We start from the raw sequence: 25,480 nt of genomic DNA, 5'->3' as shown, positions 1-25,480 counted from the left end.
TCTCCCCCTTTTAGACTGTGAGCCCACTGTTGGGTAGGGACTGTCTGTATGTGTTGCCAATTTGTACTTCCCAAGCGCTTAGTACAGTGCTCTGCGCACAGTAAGCGCTCAATAAATACGATTGATGATGATGATGATGATGGTGTTGGGCCTTTCAAGCCAACAGCTCCCTCCCTTCACGGACGAACTCATCCTCCGGGCCCCATTCCTTGACCTGGCCCCAGGCCTCCTTTCTCGGGGTACGAATGACCGAAACTCGCGTGGCTCTGTGGACAGAGCCAGAAGGACCTGGGTTCTAATCCCTGCTCCGCTGCAGGTCTACTGTGTGATCTTGGGCAAGTCGCTTCTGTTCTCTGGGCCTCAGTTACCCCATCTGTAAAACGGGGATTGAGACAGTGAGCCCCACGTGGGGCAGCGTGGCTCGGTGGAAAGAGCCCGGGCTTTGGAGTCAGAAGTCATGGGTTCTAATCCCGGCTCCGCCGCCTATCAGCTGTGTGACTTTGGGCAAGTCACTTCACTTCTCTGGGCCTCAGTTCCCTCATCTGGAAAATGGGGATGAAGACTGTGAGGCCCATGTGGGACAACCTGATCACCTTGTAACCTCTCCAGCACTTAGAACAGTGCTTTGGATACAGTAAGCACTTAATAAATGCCATTATTATTATTATTATTATTATTATTATTATTATCATTATTATTATTACGTCCAACCTGTTTTGCTTGTATCCACCTCAGCACTTAGTACAGTGCCTGGCACATAGTAAGTGCTTAACAAATACCACTATTATTATTATTATTATTACGGAGTTATGGTTATTATGAAGTGGGCTGCTCCCATCCTACCCCACCCACTGTTCCCCCCAGCCAGAACGCTTAGTACAGTGCTCTGCACATGGTAAGTGCTCAATAAATATGATTGAATGGATGAACGAGACCCCCATCCCCAGTTTGTTCTCAGCTTGGGCTGGGCCTAGGTGAGGCAATCATCCTCCTCCCCTCTACCACTTCTGGACGCCCTGGAAGGAGACTAAAGGCTGGGAACCATCCTCGGTTGGGCAGGGAAAGTGTCTGCTAATTATGGTATTTATTAAGCGCTTACTATGTCCCAGGCACTGTATTAAGCGCTGGGGTAGATACAAGCAAATCGGGTTGGCCACAGTCCCTGTCCCACGTGGGACTCATAGTCTCGATAACGATAGTATTTGTTACCTATCTACATGTTTTGTTTTGTTATCTGTCCCCCCCCTTCTAGACCGTGAGCCCGTTTTTGGGTAGGGACTGTCTTTATATGTTGCCAACTTGTACTTCCCAAGCGCTTAGTACAGTGCTCTGCACACAGTAAGTGCTCAATAAATATGACTGGATCAATGAATGAAACGTGCTGAGCACTGTTCTAAGCGCCAGGATGGATACAAGGCTACCAAGTTGTCCCACGTGGGGTTCGCAATCTTAATCCCCATTTTCCAGATGAGGTAACTGAGGCACAGAGAAATGGAGTGACTTGCCCAAGGTCACACAGCAGATAAATGGTGGAGGCAGGATTGGAACCCAAGACCTTCTGACTCGCAGGCCCATGCTCTATCCACTCTGTTATATTGTACGGCACAGAGTAAGCGCTCAATAAATACCATGTGTACCTTTTAGACTGTGAGCCCACTGTTGGGTAGGGACTGTCTCTATATGTTGCCAATTTGTACTTCCCAAGCGCTTAGTACAGTGCTCTGCACATAGTAAGTGCTCAATAAATACAATTGATGATGATGTGTGGCTTAGTGGAAAGAGCCCGGGCTTGGGTGTCAGAGGTCGTGGGTTCTAGTCCCTGCTACGCCACTTGTCAGCTGTGTGACTTTGGGCAAGTCACTTGACTTCTCTGTGCCTCAGTGACGCAGAGCACTGTACTAAGTGCCTGATGGTTTTGACACCTGTCTACTTGTTTTGTTGTCTGTCTCCTCCTTCTAGACTGTGAGCCCCTTGTTGGGTAGGGCTTAGTACAGTGCTCTGCACACAGTAAGCGCTCAATAAATACGATTGAATGAATGAATTAGTGTGGAGCCCCTTTTTCCTCTCCTCCTCCCCATTCCCCCATCCTACTTCCTTCCCCTCCCCACAGCACTTGTATAATAATAATAATAATGGCATTAAGTGCTTACTATGTGTAAAGCACTGTTCTAAGCGCTGGGGAGGTTAAAAAGTGATCAGGTTGCCCCTCACGGGGCTCACAGTTTTAATCCCTATTTTATAGTTGAGGTAACTGAGGCACAGAGAAGTTAAGTGACTTTCCCAAAGTCCTATAGCCGACAGTTGTATATATTTGCACAGATTTATTACTCTATTCTCCCACTCCTCCCCTCTCCATCCCCCGCCTTACCTCCTTCCCTTCCCCACAGCACCTGTATATATGTATATTTGTTTGCACAGATTTATTACTCTATTTTACTTGTACATATCTATTCTATTTATTTTATTTTGTTAATATGTTTGGTTTTGTTCTCTGTCTCCCCCTTCTAGACTGTGAGCCCACTGTTGGGTAGGGACCGTCTCTATATGTCGCCAACTTGTACTTCCCAAGCGCTTAGTACAGTGCTCTGCACACAGTAAGCACTCAATAAATACGATTGATTGATTGATTGATTGATTGACTGTGAGCCCCACACGGGATGACCTGATCACCTTGTATCTATCCCGGCACTTAGAACAGTGCTCAGCACATAGTAAGCACTTAACAAATACCATCATCATTATTATTATTATTACAGATCGATTAAATCGAGATCCGCCCTGGGACACGGCAGGAATATTGGCACCTTCTAATCCCGAGGATCCGTGGGACCGGCCATGATAGAAAACCTCCATCTGCTCACCGTGGGGAAGAATCAAGATGTCTTTTTTTAATGGTATTTGTTAAGCTCTTACCCTGCGCCAGACACTGAACTAAGCGCTGGGGTAGATCCAAGCTAATCGGGTTGGGCGCAGTCCCTGTCCCACATGGGGCTTCCAACCTTAACCCCCATTTCCCAGATGAGGGAACTGAGACCCAGAGAAGTGATGTGACTTGCCCAAGGTCACACAGCAGACAGGTGGCAGAGCTGGGATTCGAACCCTGGTCCTTCTGCCTCCTGGACCTTTGCTGTTATCCATTAGGCCAAGCTGTCTTCTATATTCATTCATTCAATTGTATTTATTGAGCGCTTACTCATCATCATCACCATCAATCGTATTTATTGAGTGCTTACTGTGTGCAGAGCACTGTACTAAGCGCTTGGGAAGTACAAGTTGGCAACATAAGGAACAATTTTCGGAACCCCATCGCACGTTTCCCTAGTTTATCCGTACCTTCTGGATCCCAGAGCTGCTTGAGCGCCACGGGAGGCAGGGCGATCGGGGCTGTAGGCGACTCGGCCCGCGGTGGCTTTTTGACCGAGAGGTTGATCGGCTCGTCTAGCATCTTCTGCGCCGGGAGATCCGATCCATCCTGAATGTCCAGACAGCTGGCCACCGGGTCGGGCCCCGAGGCGTCACTAATGGGGCTGAAATTCTGGCTTTCCATCTTGAGAGAAGAAAAATAAGGCCCAGAAGAGGACCCGGGAATGTTGCCAGTGGCCATTCCTGAGTCGTGTGTCTGTAATTTACTTATTTCTATTAGTGTTATCTCCCCCTCTAGACTGTAAGCTCCTTGTGGGCAGGGAATGTGTCTATTCATTGTTGTTTTGTCCTCTCCCAAGTGCTTACTACTACTACTACTAATACTAATAATGATGGCATTTGTTAATCACTTACTATGTGGAAAGCACTGTTCCAAGCACTGGGAGGGTGCTTACTACTACTACTACTAATAATAATAATGATGGCATTTGTTAAGCACTTACTATGTGCAAAGCACTGTTCCAAGCACTGGGAGGGTGCTTATTACTACTACTACTACTAATAATAATGATGGCATTTGTTAAGCACTTACTATGTGCAAAGCACTGTTCCAAGCACTGGGAGGGTGCTTACTACTACTACTAATAATAATAATAATAATGATGGCATTTGTTAAGCACTTACTATGTGCAAAGCATTGGGGTGAGTGCTTACTACTACTACTACTACTAATAATAATGATGATGACATTTGTTAAGCGCTTACTATATGCAAAGCACTGTTCTAAGCGCTGGGGTGGATACAAGGTGATCAGGTTGTCCCACGTGGGGCTCACAGTCTTAATCCCCATTTTACAGATGAGGTAAATGAGACCCAGAGAAGTTAAGTGGCTTGCCCAAAGTCACATAGCTGATCAGTGGTGGAGCCGGGATTAGAACCCATGACCTCTGACTCCCAAGCCCGGGCTCTTTCCACTGAGCCACGCTGCTTCTCTTGACTACTGCTTACTACAGTGTTCTGCAAACAGTGAGCGTCCCATAAATACGACTGACTTCTGTACATATCCATAATTTAATTATATTAATATTTGTCTCCCTCTCCAGACTGTAAGCTCCTTGTGGGCAGGGATGGTGTCTGTTTATTGTTGCTTTGTACTCTCCCAAGTACTTAGTACAGTGCTCTGCACACAATAAGAGCTCACTAAATACGATCGACTGACTTATGCACATATCCATAATTTATGTATTTAATAATAATGATGGCATTTATTAAGCTCTTACTATGTGCATAGCACTGTTCTAAGTGCTGGGGAGGTTACAAGGTGATCAGGTTGTCCCACGTGGGGCTCACAGTCAATCCCCATTTTCCAGATGAGGGAACTGAGGCCCAGAGAAGTGAAGTGACTTGCCCAAAGTCACACAGCTGATCAGGTTGTCCCACGTGGGGCTCACAGTCAATCCCCATTTTCCAGATGAGGTAACTGAGGCCCAGAGAAGTGAAGTGACTTGCCCAAAGTCACACAGCTGATCAGGTTGTCCCACGTGGGGCGCACAGTCAATCCCCATTTTACCGATGAGGTAACTGAGGCCCAGAGAAGTGAAGTGACTTGCCCAAACTCACACAGCTGACAATTGGCGGAGCCGGGGTTTGAACCCACGACCTCTGACTCCAAAGGCCGGGCTCTTTTCCACTGAGCCACGCTGCTTCTCTCCCTCTCCAGACTGTAACCTCATTGCGACAGGGAATGTATCTGCTTATTATGTTGTACTCCCCCAAGCGCTTAGAACAGTGCTCCGTACAAAGTAAGTGTTCAATAAATATGATTGACTGACTGTATGAATGAAGTATGCCTGGCTCAATCAATCAATCGTATTTATTGAGCGCTTACTGTGTGCAGAGCACTGTACTAAGCGCTTGGGAAGTCCAAGTTGGCAACACATAGAGACAGTCCCTACCCAACAGTGGGTTCACAGTCTAAAAGGGGGGCTCAACCATCCCCAGAGTTGAGGAGATGATCTGAGGACCTTGGGCCTTCCCGGAATGAGGCGCAGGAGTCTCACCTTGCACTGGGAATTCCCGAGAAGTCCATCCGCCACGGGCGGAAGCTCGCTTCCCCCTCCCGGGTGCAGGATGGCCGGAGCTCGGGCGAGCGCGGGGCCGTAGGCAGGCAGCAGGTCGGGCCGGACCTCAGAGGCGAACGGCGAGTGCTGGTGGCGGCCGGCCGACAGGCTGGTCACGCTCTGGATCTGAGGCTCCAGCGACCGGGCGGGCCGCGGGGATGACAGCTCCCGCTCCAAGGGGCCGGAGAACCCCAAGATGCTCATCGAAGCCGACCGCTGGGAAGGCAAAGGGATCGTCAACTGGGGCTTCTCAATCAATCAATCAATCAATCAATCGTATTTATTGAGCGCTTACTATGTGCAGAGCACTGTACTAAGCGCTTGGGAAGTACAAATTGGCATCACATAGAGACAGTCCCTACCCGACAGTGGGCTCACAGTCTAAAATGGGACAGTCTAAAAGGGGGTGTCTCCAACGGTGTCCGCTCTGGGCCGAGGCTGGGGAGGGCCGCAGCCCCTTTCTGCCAGTGACCCATTACAGAGATGCTCGCCTGGCAGTTTTGGAGGTGTTCGGCCTTGGGGCGCCATGGAGAATTTGGGTACCACCGCCCCCATCCTCCCACCCCATCCCGAGCCCCTCTGTACATGGCTTTACCCTCTACTCCTTCTGCCGAAGCCTTGGGAGTCAGAGGTCACGCGTTCTGATCCCGGCTACGCCACTGGGCAAGTCACTCACTTCTCTGGGCCTCAGTCGCCTCATCTGGAAAATGGGGCTTGACGCCGTGAGCCCCATGTGGGGCAATCTGATACCTTGTATCACCCCCAGCGCTTAGAACAGTGCCTTGTACATAGTAACTGCTTAACAGATACCATTATTATTCTTATTGTTATTAATAATAATCAATCAATCAATCAATTGTATTTATTGAGTGCTTACTGTGTGCAGAGCACTGTACTAAGCGCTTGGGAAGTACAAGTTGGCAACATATAGAGGCAGTCCCTACCCAACAGTGGGCTAGCATCTGTTTTCCCCACTAGATTGTAAGCACGGTGAGGGCAGGGATTCATTCATTCAATCGTATTTATTGAGCGCTTACTGTGTGCAGAGCACTGTACTAAGTGCTTGGTAAGTACAAGTCGGCAACATATAGAGACGGTCCCAACCCAACAACGGGCTCACAGTCTCTAACGATTCTATTCATTCATTCAGATTTATTGAGCGCTTACCGTGGGCGGAGTACTCCAGTACTACTACTACTACTACTAATAAGATGGTATTTGTCAACTTGTACTTCCCAAGCGCTTAGTACGGTGATCTGCACACAGTAAGCGCTCAATAAATACGATTGAATGAATGAATGAATTTGCCAAGCGCTTACGTCATGCCACACACTGTACTAAGCGCTGGGGTGGATACAAGCAAATCAGGTTGGATATAGTCCCTGTTCTGCAGGGGGCTCGCGGTCTCAATCCTCATTTTATAGATGAGGTGGCTGAGGCCCAGAGAAGTGACTTGCCAAGGGTTGCACAGCAGACAAGTGGCGGGGCCAGGATACACACACACACACACACACACACATGTATATAGTATGTATATATAGTAGAGAGGGACAGGACATCACAGTATTAGTAAGACATGATTTTGAGTTGTTATTTTCCAACAGCGGTGATGGTCTGCATACAGTCATTCACACTCTCTCACCCAGGCCATCTGTGACCCTCAGCAGACACCGCAAAACGGCCATTGGTGGGCTGGGGGTGCCATCTGTCGCGAGGGGACAGATCAATCAATCAATCAATCAATCAATTGTATTTATTGAGCACTTACTGTGTGCAGAGCACTGTACTAAGCGCTTGGGAAGTACAAGTTGGCAACATATAGAGACAGTCCCTACCCAACAGTGGGCTCACAGTCTAAAAGGGGGAGACAGAGAACAAAACCAAACATACTAACAAAATAAAATAAATAGAATAGATATGGACAACTAAAATAAATAAATAAATAAATAGAGTAATAAATATGTACAAACATATATACATATATACAGGTGCTGTGGGGAAGGGAAGGAGGTAAGATGGGGGGATGGAGAGGGGGATGAGGGGGAGAGGAAGGAAGGGGCTCAGTCTGGGAAGACCTCCTGGAGGAGGTGAGCTCTCAGTAGGGCCTTGAAGGGAGGAAGAGAGCGAGCTTGGCGGATGGGCAGAGGGAGGGCATTCCAGGCCCGGGGGATGACGTGGGCCGGGGGTCGATGGCGGGATGGCGAGAACGAGGCACGGTGAGGAGATTAGCGGCGGAGGAATGGAAGGTGCGGGGTGGGCTGGAGAAGGCGAGAAAGGAGGTGAGGTAGGAGGGGGCGAGGGGATGGACAGCCTTGAAGCCCAGGGTGAGGAGTTTCTGCCTGATGTGCAGATTGATTGGTAGCCATTGGAGATTTTTGAGGAGGGGAGTAACATTCCCAGAGCGTTTCTGGACAAAGACAATCCAGGCAGTAGCATGAAGTATGGATTGAAGTGGGGAGAGACACGAGGAAGGGAGATCAGAGGGAAGGCTGATGCAGTAGTCCAGACGGGATAGGATGAGAGCTTGAACGAGCAGGGTAGCGGTATGGATGGAGAGGAAAGGGCGGATCTTGGCAATGTTGCGGAGCTGAGACCGGCAGGTTTTGGTGACGGCTTGGATGTGAGGGGTGAATGAGAGAGCGGATGGACCACTTTCTCTGTACCGATGGCCTGCCGGAATCGCCATCTTTCCCATCCCTTCTGAGGAACGCAAAGCCCCACCTCATGACTCCACTGATCTTTCCAGCCCCCGTGTCCACTAAAGAAGGGGCGAGCATCACGCTCCACGGCTCCTGAAATTAGGATCGGGAGCGATCAATACGGAGGACTCAGCCACCCAGACAGCAGGACCAGGACCAGGACTGGGAAGATGCCACGTCTCCTAAGAGAAATGCAGCTTTATGTTTTCGCTCCGCTAATTAACTAAAGCAGCTGGGCGGAGTACTCCAGTACTACTACTACTACTACTAATAAGATGGTATTTGTCAACTTGTACTTCCCAAGCGCTTAGTACAGTGCTCTGCACACAGTAAGCGCTCAATAAATACGACTGAATGAATGAATGAATTTGCCAAGCGCTTACGTCATGCCACACACTGTACTAAGCGCTGGGGTGGATACAAGCAAATCAGGTTGGATATAGTCCCTGTTCCGCTAATTAACTAAAGCAGCTGGGCAGAGTACTCCAGTACTACTACTACTACTAATAATAAGATGGTATTTGTCAACTTGTACTTCCCAAGCGCTTAGTACAGTGCTCTGTACACAGTAAGCGCTCAATAAACACGATTGAATGAATGAATGAATTTGCCAAGCGCTTACGTCATGCCACACACTGTACTAAGCGCTGGGGTGGGTACAAGCAAATCAGGTTGGATGTAGTCCCTGTTCCGCTAATTAACTAAAGCAGCTGGGGCTCTAATGAAAAACGGTGACAGAGGAAATAAGCAGTTGATTAGTGCATGTAAACTGCAATGAATTTGTCAGCTCAGATGGCTAGGAGTCCTGAATTACATTTCTGGGCAGGAACAATGAGGGCCTTCGGGTTGGGAAATGCCTGGGGTGGGAAAACAGTATTAGGCCACTTTGGGTGAGGAAAGAGAAGATGGGTGATCGACAGTAGTTAAACCACAGGAATGCTCTTTGTGGCTAAATCTGTTTCCTCTGGTTTTCCTCGACCAAGGCCAGGGAGATTACAGAAAGGATGTGTTGTGTAAAGTTTAAGCGCCATCAAGTCGGAGAGGCGAACAGGGAGATGCTTTTTGCCTCTTTGGGGAAGCAGCGTGGGGTAGCGGATAGAGCACGGGCCTGGGAATCAGAAGGTCATGAGTTCTAATCCTGCCTCTGCCACTTGCCTGCTGTGCGACTTTAGGCAAGTCACTTCACTTCTCTGTGCCTCAGTTACCTCGTCTGTAAAATGGGAATTAAGACTGCGAGCCCTATGCGGGACAGGGACCGTGTCCAACCCGATTTATTTACATCCACCCCAGCACTTAGTACAGTGCCTGGCGCTTAACAAATATGATCATTATTATTATAATTATTATTATTTTGCCAGCAGCCAGTTGGACGTGTCTCGTCTTGGCCCGCTAGACTGTAAGTTCCCTGTGGTCTACTAACTCTGTTATATTTTGCTCTCCCAAGCGCTTTGTACGTGCTCTGCACACAGTAAGTGCTCTATAAATAGTTGGTTGATTGAAACAATTAACTCCCAGCATCCTAAGCCTCATATATCTATCAGCCATTTCTAGCACTTATAGAGCTTTTGTACATTAAGTTCTGCATATACCCAGTCCTTTCTATTTCTCTGTGATTTCTAGGAAACTCAGAACGCTTGGACTGTCATCTATTCTTCAGCCAAAGAGGTCTTGGGAAGAGTAATAATAGTACCATTTATTGAACACCTACTTGGCGCAACTTTCACCCTAGAAGTTTGGAGAGTACAAAACGGAAAAGTGACACGCTCCCCATTCACAAGGAGCTTGCATTCTAATGGGGGAGCTGGATGTAAAAAAAATAGAGTTGTCAAAATGAATAATTCAATGCGCAGCTGAAGAAATGAATATACAAAGGCCCTGAGGGTGGGTATAAGTGCTAGAAATGGCTGATGGGTATTTAAGGTTTAAGATGTGGGGAATTAATTGTTTCAATCAATCAATAGTATTTCTAGAGCACTTAACTGTGTGCAGAACACTGTACTAAGCACTTAGTACAGTGCTCTGCACACAGTAAGAGCTCCATAAATGCGATTGAATGAACTAAGTGCTTGGGAGAGTACAATATAACAGAGTTGAAAGACATGTTCCCTGCCCACAATGAGCTTACAGTCTAAGGGGGGAGATAATATACACTAATATAGATAAATCCTCCGTTTCTCTGCCGCTAATCTCCTCACCATACCTTGTTCTCGCCTGTCCCGCCGTTGACCCCCGGCCCACGTCCTCCCCCTGGCCTGGAATGCCCTCCCTCTGCCCTCCCTCCGCCAAGCTAGCTCTCTTCCTCCCTTCAAAGCCCCACTGAGAGCTCACCTCCTCCAAGAGGCCTTCTGAGACTGAGCCCCCTTTTTCCTCTCCACTTCCACATCCCCCCTCCCTACCTCCTTCCCCTCCCCATAGCACCTGTATATATGTTTGTACAGATTTATTACTCTATTTCACTTGTACATATTTATTATTCTATTTATTTTGTTAGTGATGTGCATTTAGCTTTAATTCTATTTGTTCTGACGACTGGACACCTGTCCACATGTTTTGTTTTGTTTTCTGTCTCCCCCTTCTAGACTGTGAGCCCGTTGTTGGGTAGGGACCATCACTATATGTTACCCACTTGTACTTCCCAAGCGCTTACAGTAAGCACTCATCAAATACGATTGAACGAATGAATGAATAAATACATTACAGATAAGGGCATAAATGCTGTGGGGCTGAGGGAGGGGTGATTAAAGGGAGCAAATCCAAACACAAGCATGACACAGAAAGAGTGGGAGAAGAGGAAATGAAGACAGTCAGGGAAGGCCTTTTGGAGGAGATGTGACTTCAATAAGTCTTTTAGACTGTGAGCCCACTGTTGGGTAGGAACTGTCTCTATATGTTGCCAATTTGTACTTCCCAAGCGCTTAGTACAGTGCTCTGCACATAGTAAGCGCTCAATAAATACGATTGATGATGATGATGAATAAGGTTTTGAAGGTAGGGAGAGTCATGGTCTGTTGGCTATGAAGAGGGAGGGTGCTCCAGGCCACAGGCAGGGAGGAGGTGGGATTTTAGGAGGGGTTTGAATGTGGATTTTAGGAGGGGTTTGAATGTGGGGAAAGCTATGGTCTGTCAGATTTTGAGAAGGAGGGATTCCAAGCCGGCAAGACAACCTGTCCTGTCTCCTACCAGCCTTTCTGATACCATGTAAAGGGCCAATACAAACTACACCACAGACCGTATTAGAGAAACAGCGTGGCTCAGTGGAAAGAGCCCGGGCTTTGGAATCAGAGGTCATGGGTTCAAATCCCAGCTCTGCCAATTGCCAGCTGTGTGACTTTAGGCATATCACTTCACTTCTCTGTTCCTCAGTTACCTCACCTGTAAAATGGGGATGAAGACTGTGACCTCCCCCCGTGGGACAACCTGATCACCTTGTAACCTCGTGGCTCAGTGGAAAGAGCACAGACTTTGGAGTCAGAGGTCATGGGTTTGAATCCCTGCTCCGCCACATGTCTGCTGTGTGACCTTGGGCAAGTCACTTAACTTCTCTGAGCCTCAGTTACCTCATCTGTAAAATGGGGATTAAGACTGTGAGCCCCGCGTGGGACAACTTGATCACCTTGTATTCCCCCCCAGCGCTTAGAACAATTCTCTGCACATAGTAAGCACTTAACAAATGCCATTATTATTATTATTAACCTCCCCAGCACTTACAACAGTGCTTTGCACACAGTAAACACTTAATAAATGCTATCATCATCATCATTATTATTATTATTATTATTATTATGTCTAGCTCCTCCTCTAGATTGTAAACTCCTTGTGGGCAGGGAATGTGACTGTTTATTGTTGTACTGTACTCTCCCAAGCACTTAGTACAGTGCTCCTTACACAGTAAGCACTCAATAAATACAATTGAATGAATGAATAAATACTGCTGCAGTCCAGGTGGGAGACATTTTTAGCTACAATGAGTCGCACCTGGAAGTTTCCAGTCCTCTACCAGTCTCGACTATGGGAGGGAGAATCAAGCAGAGGCCTACCTATTCCATTCTTAGCTTGGGCAGTCGCTAGCCCGTGGAAGGCAATCTGCTACAAAGTCAAAACTCCCCTGTGCTGGACAGCAGAGGCACGGGAGAGCGTCGAGGGTGGAGACTCAAGTTTAATATGCAGAAGGAGGCAATGATAAATCACTTCCACATTTTGACCAAGAAAACTCTGTGGATATACTAACAAAACGATTGCAGATGGAGGTGGGGCCCTCTGGGAGAAAACGTGTCTGTTGGCATCGTTGTGGGTCGACAACATAAGACAAGACATATGTTCCATACAGACGTTCTATTGCTTTCAATATTATTTTTTGTCGGGGAGGTGGTGGTAGTTCAGAATTAGGGCACCAGAATTGCTTTCTGATCCTTTGGAACCAAAAGTTCTTTTGCAGGTCTATGGATGAGGAGCCATCATTAAAACGTTCCCCTAAATCGCTGGGCCAGCCAAACGTCCGGGCAGAATGTCTGCCCAAGGAAGCCCCCAAATGCCACCATTTAAAGCCAGTCCTGACTCAGGAAACTGTTGTCAATGGAGGAAAGAGAAGCCAGAAACAGAGGCCACTAAGGACCCAATGAATTCATTCTCCTAAAATAATCCTGCCTTTTGTTCCCTCCGTTCAGCTGGAGTTCGTAAAGGGGATGTTGCGGAAGAACTGATCTCCTTGGGTAAAAACCCATCCTGCTTTTAGATTTGATCCGCTGAGCAACCCAAAGCACTAATGATAATCCCAGCCAGATGGCAGCCCCATGTGTAGGATAATGTCTTTGGCCTTTGACATTTTAATGTGCTGTTTGCTGAGACTGTGAGCCCACTGTGGCTCCCTGGTCCTCAGTACCTCTAGTGGGAGGGTTCCAATCCCAGCTCCTCCGCTTATCTAATAATAATGATAGCATTTATTAAGCGCTTACTATGTGCAAAGCACTTTTCTAAGCGCTAGGGAGGTTACAATGTGATCAGGTTGTCCCACTGGGGGCTCACAGCCTTCATCCTCATTTTACAGATGAGGTAACTGAGGCCCAGAGAAGTGACTTGCCCACAGTCACACAGCTGACAAGTGGTGGAGCCGGGATTTGAACCCATGACCTCTGACTGTGAGCCCACTATTGGGTAGGGACTGTCTCTATATGTTGCCAACTTGTACTTCCCAAGCGCTTAGTGCAGTGCTCTGCACACAGTAAGCACTCAATAAATACGATTGATGATGATGATGATGATGATGACTCCAAAGCCTGGGGCTCTTTCCACTGGGCCACGCTGCTTCTCCTTTATCTGCTATGTGACCTTGGGCAAGTCGCCTCGCTTTTCTGTGCCTCAGTGACCTCATCTGTAAAATGGGGCTTAAGACTGTGATCCCCCCGTGGGCCAACCTGATTGCCTTGTATCCACCCCAGCGCTTAGAACAGCGCTTGGCACATAGTAAGCTTTTAACAGACACCGTCGTTAATAGTATTTATTAAGGACTTACAGCTTGCACAGACTTTTAGACTGTGAGCCCACTGTTGGGTAGGGACTGTCTCTATATGTTGCCAACTTGGACTTCCCAAGCGCTTAGTACAGTGCTCTGCACACAGTAAGCGCTCAATAAATACGATTGATTGATTGGGAAAGAGTACGCAGGTGAGAATTAGACATGGTTTCCTGTCCCTCGAGGGGCCCAAATGGCAAAGAGGATTCTGCGCCGGCGGAGAGGACGGTGGCCGAGGTCCTGTGGCTCGGGGGAAAGCAGTGGGTTGGGTCAGTAAGTACCTTTGTCACCAAGTTGGGAGAGGAGCAGCGTGCAGCATCGTTCAGGCGGTGCAGGCCGACGGGGACGTCTTCCGTTAGAGCTTGGGGCGGGGGGATCATCGCAGGCCGGTCCAGGGCCAGGACCGGTTTGGGGCCTTCGGAGGCCATGGGGTCATCACAAGCCTGACGGGGGAAAGAACAGAGTTTCTGGGGAGCGGAAAGAGAAGCGGCGTGGCTCAGTGGCTAGCGCGCGGGCCTGGAACTCAGAAAGTCCTGGGTCCTAACCCTAGCTCCACCCCCTGTCCGCTGGGTGACCTTGGGCAAGTCACTTTGCTTCTCCGGGCCTCGTTTACCTCATCTGTAGAATGGGGATGGAGACTGTGAGCAGTCATTCATTCATTCAGTCGTTTTTATTGAGCGCTTCCTGGGTGCAGAGCACTATACGAAGCACTTGCGAAGTACAAGTCGGTGACATGTAGAAACGGTCCCTACCCAACAACAGGCCCCCAGTCTAGAAGAGAAGCAGCGTGGTTCAGTGGAAAGAGCACGGGCTTTGGAGTCAGAGGTTAATGATAATAATAATAATGTTGGCATTTGTTAAGTGCTTACTATGTGCAAAGCACTGTTCTAAGCTCTTGGGGGGATACAAAGTGATCAGGTTGTCCCACGTGGGGCTCACAGTCTTAATCCCCATTTTACAGATGAGGGAACTGAGGCTCAGAGAAGTGAAGTGACTTGCCCAAGGTCACACAGCAGACACGTGGCGGAGCCGGGATTCGAACCCATGACCTCTGACTCCAAAGCCCGGGCTCTTTCCACTGAGCCATGCTGCTTCTCTGAAGGTTGTGGGTTCAAATCCCGGCTCTGCCGATTGTCAGCCGTGTGACTTTGGGCAAGTCTCTTAACTTCTCTGTGCCCCAGTTACCTCATCTGTAAAATGGGGACTAAGACTGTGAGCCCCCTGTGGGATAACTTGATCACTTTGTAACCTCCCCAGAGCTTAGAACAGTGCTTTGCACATAGTAAGAGCTTAATAAATGGCATTATTATTATTATTATTAGAATGGGGAGACAGACAACAGCACCACTTGGGACAGGGTCTGCAACCAGCCCGATTTACTTGAATCCACCCCAGCACTTAGTACAATGCCTGGCACAAAGTAAGCGCTTAACAAATACCAGAATTATTACTAATAGCGGGCTTTCTGTTCCCGCTGAAGTCCAAGTAGTTGTTCTCTCAGGTTGCTTCAAAAAGCTGAAGTGCTAGAAACAGGTTGGAAAAAGAGCTGGGTATCTTAGGCTTCCCCCAAACAACAGCTCGGCATGGGTAAATCTTCGCTTTCCTCTCCTAGAAGAAAAGTCAGTGGATCACAGAGTGTTCGCTCGCAGAGCAATAGTTTTCCAGAGCAGAGGCACTCCCAGCTTGGGGTCCATTAGGAAGCCCGATCCCTTCCAGCTATAACTTAACTCGATGACCTGTGAGAGGACTTTCCACTTTGTGGATTGTTTGAAGCAGGCTCTTCAATTCTCCCTAGCTGCCAGCTTGCCTAACCTCTGACCTTCTCTCACACTGAAGCACCTGTTATTCACAGCAGCTCGCCCCAGGATCGGCTCAACTGCCACTCCGCCTTGCTTTTCCCATCATCTTTTTTTTTTAATGGTATTTGTTAAGCACTTTCCGTGTGCCAGGCAGCGTACTAAGCGCTGGGGTAGATACGAGTGAATCAGGCTGGACGCGATCCATGTCCCACATGGGGCTCACAGCTTTAATCCCCTTTTTACAGACGAGGGAACTGAGGCCCAGACAAGTGAAGAGATTGGCCCAAAGTCACACAGCAGACAATTGGCAAAAACTGGATTAGAACCAGGTCATCATCATCATCATCATCAATCGTATTTATTGAGCGCTTACTATGTGCAGAGCACTGTACTAAGCGATTGGGAAGTACAAATTGGCAACATATAGAGACAGTCCCTACCCAACAGTGGGCTCACAGTCTAAAAGGGGGAGACAGAGAACAAAACCAAACATACTAACAAAATAAAATAAATAGGATAGATATGTACAAGTAAAATAAATAAATAAATAGAGTAATAAATATGTACAAACATATATACGTATATACAGGTGCTGTGGGGAAGGGAAGGGGGGATCCCTGACTAGTCGGTCATTCAATTGTATATATGGAGCACATGCCGTGTGCAGAGCACTGTACTAAGCACTTGGAGGAGTGCAATACAACAATAAAAAGACACATTCCCTGCCCACAGCGAGTTTACAGTCTAGGGGGGAGATAGACATTAATATAAATAAATAAATCACAGATATGTACGGAAGTGTTGGGAGGCTGGGAAGGAGGGATGAATAAAGGGAGCAAGTCAGGAAGGGATTTGGAGAAGGGGAAAGGAGGGCTTAGTCAGGGAAGGCCTCTTGGAGGAGATGGGGCTTCAGTAAGGCTTTGAAGGTGGAGAGAGTCATTGTGTGTCAGATATGTACCTGTATATACATATATACGTTTGTACGTATTTATTACTCTATTTTATTTGACATATTTATTGTATTTATTTTATTTTGTTAATATGTTCTGTTTTGTTGTCTGTCTCCCCCTTCTAGACAGTGAGCCCGCTGATGGGTAGGGACCATCTCTATATGTTGCCAACTTGGACTTCCCAAGCGCTTAGTACAGTGCTCTGCACACAGTAAGTGCTCAATAAATACGATTGATAGAATGAATGAATGAATGAATGAATATGAGAGAGGGCCTTCCAAACCAGAGTAAATTTCTCTCTATTGGCCCTACTTCCCCTGAGCCTCCTTAGAATTCAATCCATCATATTTATTGAGTGCTTACTGTGTGCAAAGCACTGTACTAACCAGTTGGGAAACTACAATACAGAGTTGGTAGACACATTCCCTATGCACTCTTATGAATTCCTATGCACTTATCTATTTATCACCTTGCCAGTGGCTTGTTACTGAGTTATCCACTTGTGTGAGTTTATAATCCACTCTCATGCACCTCTATTATCTTTTTGTCCATTTATAGTTCCTGGTCTTTCTCCACTAAACTCCGTGGGGGTGGGGACCATGTTCCAAGAGAAAACCATGCTTAGAGAAGCAGTGTGGCTCAGTGGAAAGAGCCCGGGCTTGGGAGTCAGAGGTCATGGGTTCGAATCCCAGCTCTGCAGCTTGTCAGCTGTGTGACTTTGGGTGAGTCACTTAACTTCTCTGTGCCTGTTACCTCATCTGTAAAATGGGGATGAAGACTGTGAGCCCCACGTGGGACAACCTGATCACCTTGTATCCCCCCCAACTCTTAGAACAGTGCTTGGCACATAGTAAGCACTTAACAAATATCATTATTATTGAGAAGCAGAGTTGCTCAGTGGAAAGAGCCCGGGCTTAGGAGTCAGAGGTCATGGGTTTTAATCCCGGCTCTGCCACTTAGCTGTGTGACTTCGGGCAAGTCACTTAACTTCTCTGTGCCTCAGTTCCCTCATCTGTAAAATGGTGATGAAGACTGTGAGCCAACCGTGGAACAACCTGATCACCTTGTAACCTCCCCAGCGCTTAGAACAGTGCTTTGCACATAGTAATCACTTAATAAATGCCATCATTATCATTATTATTATTATCTGGGCCTCAGTGACCTCATCTATAAAATGGGGATTAAGACTGTGAGCCCCACATGGGACAACCTGATCACCTTGCATTCCCCCCCCAGCACATAGACCAGTGCTTCGCACATAGTAAGCACTTATCAAATGCTATTATTATTATTATTACTTTGTCTCTAGTGTTCCCAAATGCCAAGCACATTGCTCTGCAGGCAGCAGGTGTTCGATCAATCAACAAATCACATTTATTGAGAGCTTACTTTATGCAGAGCACTGTACTAAGCACTCTACTAATCTACCTTCACAACATTGCTAAAATCCTCCTTCTCTTCTCCATCCTATGTGCTACCACACTGAGCCAAGCACTTATAATAATAATGACATTAATAAGCACTCACTATGTGCAAAGCAGTGTTCTAAGCACTGCGGAGGTTACAAGGTGATCAGGTTGTCCCACGTGGGGCTCACAGTCTTCATCCCCAGTTTACAGATGAGGGAACTGAGGCCCAGAGAAGTGAAGTGACTTGTCGAAAGTCACCCAGCCAACAATTAGTGGAGTGGGGATTCAAATCCATGACCTCTGACTCCAAAGCCCGGACTTTTTCCACCGAGCCACGCTGCTTCTCTAGCCTTCTCTATCTTCTCTTATCCTATTCTGCCTTGACTATCAATCAATCGTATTTATTGAGCGCTTACTCTGTGCAGAGCACTGTACTAAGCGCTTGGGAAGTACAAGTTGGCAACATATAGAGACAGTCCCTACCCAACAGTGGGCTCACAATCTAGAAGGGGGAACTTCTACTGATGACTACTACATCTGCATCCTTGCTGACCTTCGGGCCTCCTGTCACTCCCCATTCTCGTCCATACTTCCCAAGCGCTTAGTACAGTGCTCTGTACACAGTAAGTGCTCAATAAATACGATTGATTGATTGATTGATTGATTTAAATTATATATTATGATTTACTTATTTTTTCACACTAATGTCTGTCTCCCCCTCTAGTCTGTAAACTAGTTCATTCAGTCGTATTTATTGAGCCCTTACTGTGTGCAGAGCACCGTACTAAGCGCTTATGGGTAGTTCATTCATTCATTCAATAGTATTTATTGAGCGTTTACTGTGCGCAGAGCACTGTACTAAGCGCTTGGAAAGTACAAGTTGTTATGGGTAGAGATTGTGTCTACTAATTCTGAGGCATTGCACTCTCCCGAGTTCTCAGTACAGTGCTCTACACATAGTAACTGTTCAATTAATACCACTGATTGATGGATTAAACATTTGGGAGAGTACAATATAAGAAAGACTGCATCGCCGATGATGATGCCCACAGGATCCCAAGCCCTTTCACCTAGCTTGCCAATGATACTTTGTAGCTTTGGTGTTAAGTTTATATTCCATGAGCATTTAAGGGAAGCAGCATGGATCAGTGAAGAGAGCAGCAGCATGGGAGTCCGAAGACCTGGGTTCTAATTCTGACTCTGCCACTTGTCTGCCATGTGGCTTTGGGTAAGTCATTTCATTTCTCCGTGCCCCAGTTACCTCATCTGCAAAAATGGAGATTGGAAACCCGTGTTCCCTCCTACTTAGATGGTGAGCCCCTTGTGGGGCCTGATTATCTTGTATCTACCCCAGAACTTAATATGGGGCTTAGAACATGGTTAAGTACTTTGGCATAGTGGATAAACACGGGCCCAGGAGTCAGAAGGTCATGAGTTCTAATCCTGGCTCCACCACTGGTCGGCTGTGTGGCCTTGGGGAAGCCACTTCACTTCTCTGGGCCTCAGTTCCCTTATCTGGAAAATGGGGATGAAGACTGTGGGCCCTATGTGGGACAGGGACTGTATCCAACCCAATTTGCTTGTACTACCCCAGCACTTAGTACAGCACCCGGCACGGGATAAGTACTTAACAAATGCCATATTTTTTTATTATTATTATTGCTAAACAAATACTAACACTACTATTAGTAGTAGTAGTAGTATTACTTCCTCCCTTCAAGGCCCTACTGAGAGCTCACCTCCTCCAGGAGGCCTTCCCAGACTGAGCCCCTTCCTTCCTCTCCCCCTCGTCCCCCTCTCCATCCCCCCATCTTACCTCCTTCCCTTCCCCACAGCACCTGGATATATGTATATATGCTTGTACATATTTATTACCCTATTTATTTATTTATTTATTTTACTTGTACATATCTATTCTATTTATTTTATTTTGTTAGTATGTTTGGTTTTGTTCTCTGTCTCCCCCTTTTAGACTGTGAGCCCACTGTTAGGTAGAGACTGTCTCTATATGTTGCCAACTTGTACTTCCCAAGCGCTTAGTACAGTGCTCTGCACACAGTAAGCGCTCAATAAATACGATTGATGATGATGATGATGATATTATTATTGCTGATAATAATCCTTATTATTATGAGGAGATCGGCTGAGCCCACATTTGCCCTCTTTTGCTCTCCACCTTCTATTTGTGCAGTCTGCCTTTCCTCCCAAATTCACTCGTTCAATCGTATTTATTGAGCACTTACTGTGTGCAGAGCACTGGACTAAGCGCTTGGGAAGTACAAGGCGGCAACATAGAGAGACGGTCCCTACCCAACAACGGGCTCACAGTTTAGAAGGGGGAGACAGACAACAAAACAAAACATCCCAAATGATGTCGCTGGTCAGGTTGCCGAATGCGCCAAGATCATTTCCTTTAAAAAGTGTCCATCACAACTCCACCCCCTGAGAATCATGCTGCTGTCCACTGCAGGGCCTGAGGAAACCGCAGCCCTGTTCTGCTGGACTAAGGCTAATTCACTGTAGCAGCAGGAGGAGCTGTGAATTTCCCCAGGCACCTCAGGGGAGTGTGAAGTCAAACTCCTCATCACCCCCTCACCAGAGAGGTGCTAACCCTGTGCAACCAATTTTTCGGCCCCTACGGTGAAGGAAATGTTCCTTCCCAGGAAAGGAACTCAATCTTGTGTTCAGTAACCCCAGAAACGGCTCTTCAGTTTTGAAGGGGGTAGTAAGGAGGGTGGTAATAATAATTGTGGTATTTGCTAAGTGCTTACTGTTCCTATCCCGTCTGGACTACTGCTTCAGCCTTCTCTCTGATCTCCCAACCTCGTGTCTCTCCCCACTTCAATCCATACTTCATGCTGCTGCCCAGATTGCCTTTGTCCAGAAACGCTCTGGGCATGTTACTCCCCTCCTCAAAAATCTCCAGTGGCTACCAATCAATCTGCGCATCAGGCAGAAACTCCTCACCCTGGGCTTCAAGGCTGTCCATCGCCTCGCCCCCTCCTACCTCACCTCCCTTCTCTCCTTCTCCAGCCCAGTCCGCACCCTCCGCTCCTCCACCGCTGATCTCCTCACCGTACCTCGCTCTCGCCTGTCCCGCCATCGACCCCCGGCCCACGTCATCCCCCTGGCCTGGAATGCCCTCCCTCCGCCCATCCGCCAAGCTAGCTCTCTTCCTCCCTTCAAGGCCCTACTGAGAGCTCACCTCCTCCAGGAGGCCTTCCCAGACTGAGCCCCTTCCTTCCTCTCCCCCTCGTCCCCCTCTCCATCCACCCCATCTTACCTCCTTCCCTTCCCCACAGCACCTGTATATATGTATATATGTTTGTACATATTTATTACTCTATTTATTTATTTATTTATTTTACTTGTACATATCTATTCTATTTATTTTATTTTGTTAGTAAGTTTGGTTTTGTTCTCTGTCTCCCCCTTTTAGACTGTGAGCCCACTGTTGGGTAGGGACTGTCTCTATATGTTGCCAACTTGTACTTCCCAAGCACTTAGTACAGTGCTCTGCACACAGTAAGCACTCAATAAATACGATTGATGATGATGATGATGATGATGCTGAGAGGAAAGCAAAATGAGGAAAATGGGTGGGGAAATGAGGGCTTAGCAGGGAAGGCCTCTTGGAAGAGATCTGATTTCCCTTCTTGGCAACTAGGAAGAAGGAAAGGAGGAAGGGAGAGGCAGTAACATGTTATCATGTTAACAGGGAAGCAGCGTGGCTCAATGGAAAGAGCCCGGGCTTTTGGAGTCAGAGGTTATGGGTTCAAATCCCAGCTCCTCCAATTGTCCGCTGTGTGACTTTGGGCCAGTCACTTAACTTGTCTGTGCCTCACTTACCTCATCTGTAAAATGGGGATGTGAGCCCGCGTGGGACAATCTGATCACCTCGTATCTTCCCCAGTGCTTAGAACAGTGCTTTGCACATAGTAAGCGCTTAACAAATGCCATCATCATTATTATTATTATTCCCTTGAGGCTCCTCAATGACTTCTCTATCCAACTTAAATAATCCACTGGGCTTCGAGGCCTCCAGAACCATCCATCTCATTCCCATTTCCACCCAGCCCCTCTCTTTTTGGCCTGCCAATAAAATTATGCACAATTCCGTAGGAGGGAAGCATCATGGTCTAATAATAATAATAGTAATAATAATAATAATAATAATAATAATAATAATAATAGCATTTATTAAGCGCTTACTATGTGCAAAGCACAGTTCTAAGTGCTGGTCTAGTAGATAGAGCCCGGGCCCTAGAGTCAGAAGGATCTCGGTTCCAATTCCAGGTCCGCCACGTGTCTGCTGTGTGACCTTGGGCAAGTCACTTCACTTCTCTGTGTCTAAATTACCTCATCTGTAAAATGGGGATTAAGACTATGAGCCAAACGTAGGACAGGGACTTTTTCCGACCTGATTAGCACAGCGTGTGGCGCATGGTAAAGTTCTTAACTTGATCGTGAAAAAGAAAAAATAGCTCATCCTCTAGACTGTCGGCTTGTCGAGTGCAGGGAATGTGTCTACCAGCTCCATTGTATTGGGAAGCAGCATGGCTCTGTGGAAAGAGCCCGGGTTTGGGAGTCAGAGGTCATGGGTTCTAATCCTGGCTCCACCACTTGACAGCTGTGTGACTTTGGGCAAGTCACTTAACTTCTCTGAGCCTCAGTTACCTCGTCTGTAAAAGGAGGGTTAAGACTGTGAGCTCCATATGGGACAACCTGATAACCTTGTATCCACCCCAGTGCTTAGAACAGTGCTTTGCACATAGTAAGCGCTTAACAAATACCATCATTATTATTATTATTACTCTCCCAAGCACTTAGTAGAGCGCTCTGCACACACCATGGCCTAGTGGGTAGATCACAGGCCTGGTTGTCAGAAGGGCTTGGGTTCTAATCCCAGCACCACTATGTTTCTGCTATGTGACCTTGGGAAAGTCCCTTCTCTGCACCTCAATTCCTTCATCTGGAAAATGAGGATTCAGACCGGGGGCCCCTCGTGGGGCAGGGACTGCATCCGACCAAATAAGCGTTCAATCGTATTTATTAAGCTCTTTCTGTGGGCAGAGCACTGTACTAAGCGCTTTCCTACCCAGCGCTTAATGTGGCGCCTGGCTTATAGGAGGCGATGAAGAAATCGCCATTAAAACATGACGAATCCGACGTTTTGTTTTGTCGTCTGTCTCCCCCTTCTAGACTGTGAGCCCGTTGTTGGGTGGGGACCGTCTCCATATGCTGCCAACTTGTACTTCCCAAGCACTTAGTACCGTGCTGTGCACACAGTAAGCGCTCAATAAATCTGATTGAATGAATGAATGAATGAATATCTGACTTACCTGTTGGACTTCCTCCGGCGCCTGAGGCGGGAGCGGGGCCGGCTGCCTCACTATGTAGTTGATCTGGCCGACGATGGTTTGCTGGACGTGCTGAGGGGGCTTGGTCTGATTGAGCTGCAGGCTGGGCTGCTGAGCCTGGAGAAGGAGTTCGAGGTCCTTCTGCATTTCCTCCAGCTCAAACTTGTGGTGGATGAGATCCAGGTTCTGGTGCAAGACCGGCTCCTGCGGGGGGCCGTCCATCTGGGCCGAGCTCAGGGGGGACGGCGGAGGGGCCTGTGGTGGTGGCAAGTGGCTCAACTTCAGCTTCTGGTGGTGAGCCAGCTGGACCTGGACGGACGGGCCGTGCAGGGCGGGCGGCGCATCCTGCGGAGGAGCGACGCACACGGGGTGGCCGCCGGGCTGGGGAGGCTTCCCCATCCTCAGGCCCGCGCTCTCCTGCTCCGGATGGGGCTGCTGCTCTACCCAAGGCTGTGCCAGTTTCAGGGGATGGGGGCTGCAGGCCTGCTCCTTCTCCCCGGCCTGCGTGGCGTACTGCGCGGACGCCTGCTGCGGTTCCGAGGCCTGGCGAAAGCCGAGCTGCTGCTGCTGCTGCTGCTGCTGCTGGTAGTGGTGGTGGTGGTTGTGGTGGAGGCCCGGATGAGGGGCCTGGCCTTTGTGGCCAGGGGGCCCCGCGGGGCAGTGGGAGCAGCAGACGGGCAATTTCTGCGGCTGGTGGGTCAGGGGGTCCGGAGGGGGGGCGGGGGAGCGGTGTCCCTGATAAAAGGCCGGAGGCAGGCCCGGCCCGCTGCCGTAACCCGGGCCGTCCGAGGGCGGAGGAGGAGGAGGAGGAAGAGGAGGAGGAGGAGGTCCGCCTTCCGTGGTGATGCAGCCTGGAAAACCAGAGAGGTCCATTTTTCCGCAGACGTCCTCCGGGGGCATCTCCCCCACCCCCATCCCAGTTGGCCACTTGTTGGTCAGTCAGTCAGTCAATAGGATTTACTGAGCCCTTACTGTGTGCAGAGCACTGTACTAAGCGCTTGGGAGTGTACAATATAGGTATACTCTGCGCATCAGGTAGAAACTCCTCACCCTGGGCTTCAAGGCTGTCCATCACCTCGCCCCCTCCTACCTCACCTCCCTTCTCTCCTTCTCCAGCCCAGCCCGCACCCTCCGCTCCTCTGCCGCCAATCTCCTCACCGTACCTCGTTCTCGCCTGTCCCGCCATCGACCCCCGGCCCACGTCATCACCCGGGCCCGGAATGGCCTCCCTCTGCCCATCCGCCAAGCTAGCTCTCTTCCTCCCTTCAAGGCCCTACTGAGAGCTCACCTCCTCCAGGAGGCCTTCCCAGACTGAGCTCCTTCCTTCCTCTCCCCCTTGTCCCCCTCTCCATCCTCCCCACCTCACCTCCTTCCCTTCCCCACAGCACCTGTATATATGTATATATGTTTGTACATATTTATTACTCTATTTATTTTACTTGTACATATCTATTCTATTTATTTTATTTTGTTAGTATGTTTGGTTTTGTTCTCTGTCTCCCCCTTTTAGACTGTGAGCCCACTATTGGGTAGGGACTGTCTCTATATGTTGCTAACTTGGACTTCCCAAGCGCTTAGTACAGTGCTCTGCACACAATAAGCGCTCAATAAATACGATTGATGATGATGATGATGATGATGATAGGTCAGGGCGTCCCTCCACACCGAGATACAAAATGACAAATAACGCATTTGATCGCAAGTCAAGGAGAAGCAGCGTGGCTCAGTGGAAAGAGCACGGGCTTTGAAGCCAGAGGTCATGGGTTCAAATCCCAGCTCCGCCAATTGTCAGCTGTGTGACCTTGGGCAAGTCACCTAACCTCTCTGGGCCTCAGGATTAACCACACTCCAGGCCAATCCCCTTCTCTGGATTTCCAATGGATTCCCAGAGGATCCAGTTGGGAATGGAGGATGCCTCCTCAGGGAGCGAGATGCTACAAAGGCCAGATCAGCAGTAGAGGCGACCCTGGGCCGGACTCATTTTAAGTGGAGAGAGCACGGGCCTGGGATTCAGAGGACTCGGGCTCTAATTTCGGCTCCGCCACTTATCCGCTGGGTGACCCTGGGCAAGTCACTTACCTTCTCTGAACCTCAGTTTCCTCACCTATACAATAGGGAATAAGACCTTGAGCCCCACGTGGGACAGGGACTGTGTCCAACCTGATTAGCTTGGATCTTTCCCAGCACTTAGTGCAGTGCCTGGCACACGGTAAACGCTTAACAAATACCACACACATAAAAAATGGGTGGCCGGGGACAAGCGTTGGATCT

The 25,480-nt window shown here is 48.3% G+C and overlaps 1 protein-coding gene across 1 annotated transcript in view; it reads right to left on the bottom strand.

Annotated features, from left to right (window-relative positions):
- Window positions 1-25,480, bottom strand: part of TRIM66 (tripartite motif containing 66) — a 139,145-nt gene that overhangs the window by 18,515 nt on the left and 95,150 nt on the right. Inside the window, exons 9-12 of the mRNA XM_038764337.1 lie at window positions 23,192-24,060; window positions 13,973-14,134; window positions 5,424-5,699; window positions 3,334-3,547 (exon numbers count right to left, since the gene is read on the bottom strand). Of these exons, the coding sequence (XP_038620265.1) occupies window positions 3,334-3,547; window positions 5,424-5,699; window positions 13,973-14,134; window positions 23,192-24,060 (1,521 nt within the window). The remainder of the gene's footprint in view (window positions 1-3,333; window positions 3,548-5,423; window positions 5,700-13,972; window positions 14,135-23,191; window positions 24,061-25,480) is intronic.

Source organism: Tachyglossus aculeatus, chromosome 22 (genome assembly GCF_015852505.1).
Source record: "Tachyglossus aculeatus isolate mTacAcu1 chromosome 22, mTacAcu1.pri, whole genome shotgun sequence".
In the NCBI taxonomy this organism is placed as follows: domain Eukaryota; kingdom Metazoa; phylum Chordata; class Mammalia; order Monotremata; family Tachyglossidae; genus Tachyglossus; species Tachyglossus aculeatus.
Note: the sequence above shows the minus strand (reverse complement) of the source record. Positions and strands in the feature narration are given on the sequence as shown.